General features: G+C 30.3%; 1 protein-coding gene across 1 annotated transcript; it reads left to right on the top strand.

Moving 5' to 3' along the window:
* The first annotated feature begins 908 nt into the window (after nt 1-908).
* Nucleotides 909-2,869, top strand: LOC110703828 (flavonoid 3',5'-methyltransferase-like). The gene is made up of 5 exons (XM_021881612.1): nt 909-1,107; nt 1,241-1,326; nt 1,513-1,657; nt 2,173-2,304; nt 2,463-2,869. Exons 1-5 carry the CDS (start codon nt 1,045-1,047, stop codon nt 2,772-2,774), a joined length of 738 nt encoding a protein of 245 aa, XP_021737304.1. The 5' UTR covers nt 909-1,044; the 3' UTR covers nt 2,775-2,869.
* The last annotated feature ends 588 nt before the right edge of the window (nt 2,870-3,457 follow it).

The raw sequence follows: 3,457 nt of genomic DNA, 5'->3' as shown, positions 1-3,457 counted from the left end.
CAAAACTATCATGTTTCACTAATTCACTTATTGGATACACATATATTATGCATTAGCATGTATACAATATACGAAGTAGTTTGTTAAGGAGGGAAAAAAGAGGGAGTTAAAATTGATCAAAATTGCAGTCATAGTTAACGGAATGCAAACTGTAGATAATTTGTTAAAAATATAAGTGTACCACTTATAATTAAAACTTAAGCAGGTATATCATTGATATAAAAGCCCAAACCTATGGTGTACCAATAATAATTTCCCAAAAATATACATAGTATATAGCTATATACAAGACCTAAGGTTAAAAAAAAGGAATTCTATCCAGAGTAATAGAATTATTGAAGTGAGTAGAAAGTAAAAAGTCATGTCCATAAAAAAATATACTCATTTTCCTTAGAAAATATTATATATATTTGGGTGCACGATACACCCAAGGATATTGTTTACTTATTTAGATGAATGATAATTATTGCTCATTTTATCATCAAGTGAGCAAACAAATACTCTGTACTTTAAATACACCGTACACTCGATTGTATATAATAATAATTTCATTAGATTTATCAAATTCAAGAACCCCAAAAGTCTTCTCCTTTGTTTGATTGAAATAATAAACAAATCACTGATTGATTAGATGACATGACGCAAGCTAACAAAAGGGTCTTAACAAAATCTCACCCTTTGGTTATAACTACCTAACTCGTGAGTCGTCATAGATTGGCGCTGTTACTAGACAATCGTACATGGTGGGCAATACAATATTTAACTCCAAAGTCCAAACTTCAAACTAACTATCAATCTATCATAAAATATTACTTCATATAATTACTACGTATAATAATCATACATTTAATATTTATGTTCATAAATCATAAACAGTAAACAACCTCATGCTAGACTTTATTATTCCCATTATATATATTTTGCTTCATGCCTTAAGAAAAATCACTTGCACGGTAGCACCTCTTACTAAAAATTAAAGCCTTTGTTTCTCTTTTTTAATAAGGAAGATAAACCAAGCAAACTACAAAAACACATATAGGAAATATGGCATTGGACTTGAACAAGATCAAGGAGAAGACTATTCTCAACAGCCCGACCCTTGTCGAGGTTTGTTATTCTTACTAAGACTCCTTTCGTTTCTATTTGTTCTTTACATATTTTGCTAATTAATTTTATTTTAAGAATTTATAATGTTGTACTGATGCTTGTATGTATGAATTGGTATAAATATTGTTTACAGTATATCATGAAAACAAGTGCTTACCCCAATGAGCATCAACAAATGAAGGAAATTAGAGATGCCACTCTAGAGAAATACCAACACATGTAACATTTTTTTTTTGTTCGAATTATACTCAATATGTGGTGACTAGTTCAAACCGGCTTTCGAGTCTGGGTTGGCTCGAAAGCCGGTTTGGACTAGTGTGGGTCGAACTCGATCGATTGGACCCTATAGCCTACTTATGATGAATTGGAGTAGCTAATTTGTGTCAATTGTGACATGGTGTGCAGGAGTATCATGAATGCGTCCACTGATGAAGCACAATTTCTATCATTATTATTGAAGCTCATGAACGCTAAAAACACCTTAGAAATTGGTGTATTCACTGGCTATTCTCTTCTTGCTACTGCACTTGCTCTTCCTGATGATGGAAAGGTAAAGTTTTTCCGTAAATAAAATCTTAAATTGCCTTAATTAAATTTTCAAGATTAAAGCATTCTAAATTAATAATTAAACTGAATTTATTTTATTATAATTGATAATATATGACACATTTATGTCGTACTAGGTAAAAAAAATATAAAAACAACATATGATACTAATAATTCCTCCTAATTAGAATGAACAACAAAGTGTAAACCCTTTTTCACTTCACCTTATTTTTACTGAACTGAAATTATTTTTGTTGAACTGTTGAGTTTGAGATTATTTTCTACTAATTCTTTATTATATTTATTTTTTAGGACAAATTCAGGGCCTATCTAATGTATCTATCATACAATTTGGCAAAATTTTGCATCAAAAATACTATTTATGCATCATCTTTTCCTTTCCAAAAAAAGATAATTTTTTTTTCTAAATCCTTTGCTTTTTAAGTCTTTAATCATGGGCTATTTAAGTCTAAATCTACCAATAAAGTGAAGCAACAATTAAATTGATGGAAATTGTAGGTTCTAGCAGTTGATCCTGATAGAGAAGCATATGAAGTTGGGGAGCCATTCATCAAAAAGGCCGGAGTTGACCATAAAGTTGACTTTGTTCATGGACCAGCCATGCCATTTTTGAATGATCTAATAAGCCAGGTTAGACATATCAACTTACGCATTGTTTATTTCACTTTATACCACGCATTTAATTTGAACTTATTTTTCTTGCTTTATACGAGTAATAATTTTTAGTCGGAGTTAATTTAATTTAAATTCAAATATTATACTAACATCGCGGACTAATAAAAATGCAGGGTAAGGAAGGGATCTTTGATTTTGCCTTTGTGGACGCGGACAAGGAGAATTACATCAACTATCATGAACCGTTACTTAAACTTGTTAAGATTGGAGGAGTAATTGCCTATGACAACACTCTTTGGTTTGGTTCCGTTGCATATGATAGCAATGATGATATATTCAATAATGATCCAATTATGGGTTTTATTAAAAAGATTGGACATGGTGCAATTAGGGACTTGAATAGCTTCCTTGCAACTGACCCTCGTATTGAGTCGACCCTTCTTTCGATTGGCGACGGTGTTACACTTTGTAGACGCAAGTATTGAGTTTTAAACTTATTGTAATTTCTATCATAATGAGTCAAAGATCGATGTAAGTGCACTAATAATTTATTTACTTATAAGAAAAATAATTATTACTCCCTCCATTTTTAAATGCTTACTCCGTTTATATTTTTTACACTATTCATTCGTCCTACTTTGATTAATGTTTGTGATTTATATACATAAGAAAAAATATAGTCTTGTGGGTAGTTGTTGGAATCATCTCAATGAATAGATTATTAAATTTCAATTGTTAAAAATTATACTTATTGATAATTAAAGATATTATTGATCAAATATTAGCATCGACATTCGTGTCCAAGAGAAATGAAGCAAGTATTTAAAAACAGAGGGAATATTGTTTTTTTTTTTTTTCCAAGTATTTTTTAGATTAGATTTGTTTCAAATCCTTTAAAGAACGTCGTAGAGAGATAAAATGTTTATAAGTTTGTGTATTGTACTGAAAAATTTAGACATGTCACAAATTAGGATTCTGAAATATATAATTGTGAAAAATTAGAACAATGATTGGATCACATATCACATATATGTATTAATCATACATCTCAAAAATAAATGTTGATGTACCTCTTGAAACGAGCCTCTTAACCAATTCGACCAAGAAACCAGTGGCGTATTCAGGCTTCAAGTATGTTAGTTTGGTAATTAATTCGACACATGCCTTA

The sequence above is a fragment of the Chenopodium quinoa genome, unplaced genomic scaffold (genome assembly GCF_001683475.1).
Source record: "Chenopodium quinoa cultivar QQ74 unplaced genomic scaffold, ASM168347v1, whole genome shotgun sequence".
In the NCBI taxonomy this organism is placed as follows: Eukaryota; Viridiplantae; Streptophyta; class Magnoliopsida; order Caryophyllales; family Amaranthaceae; genus Chenopodium; species Chenopodium quinoa.
The sequence above is the reverse complement of the archived record's forward strand: the minus strand, read 5'-3'. Positions and strand labels throughout refer to the sequence as shown.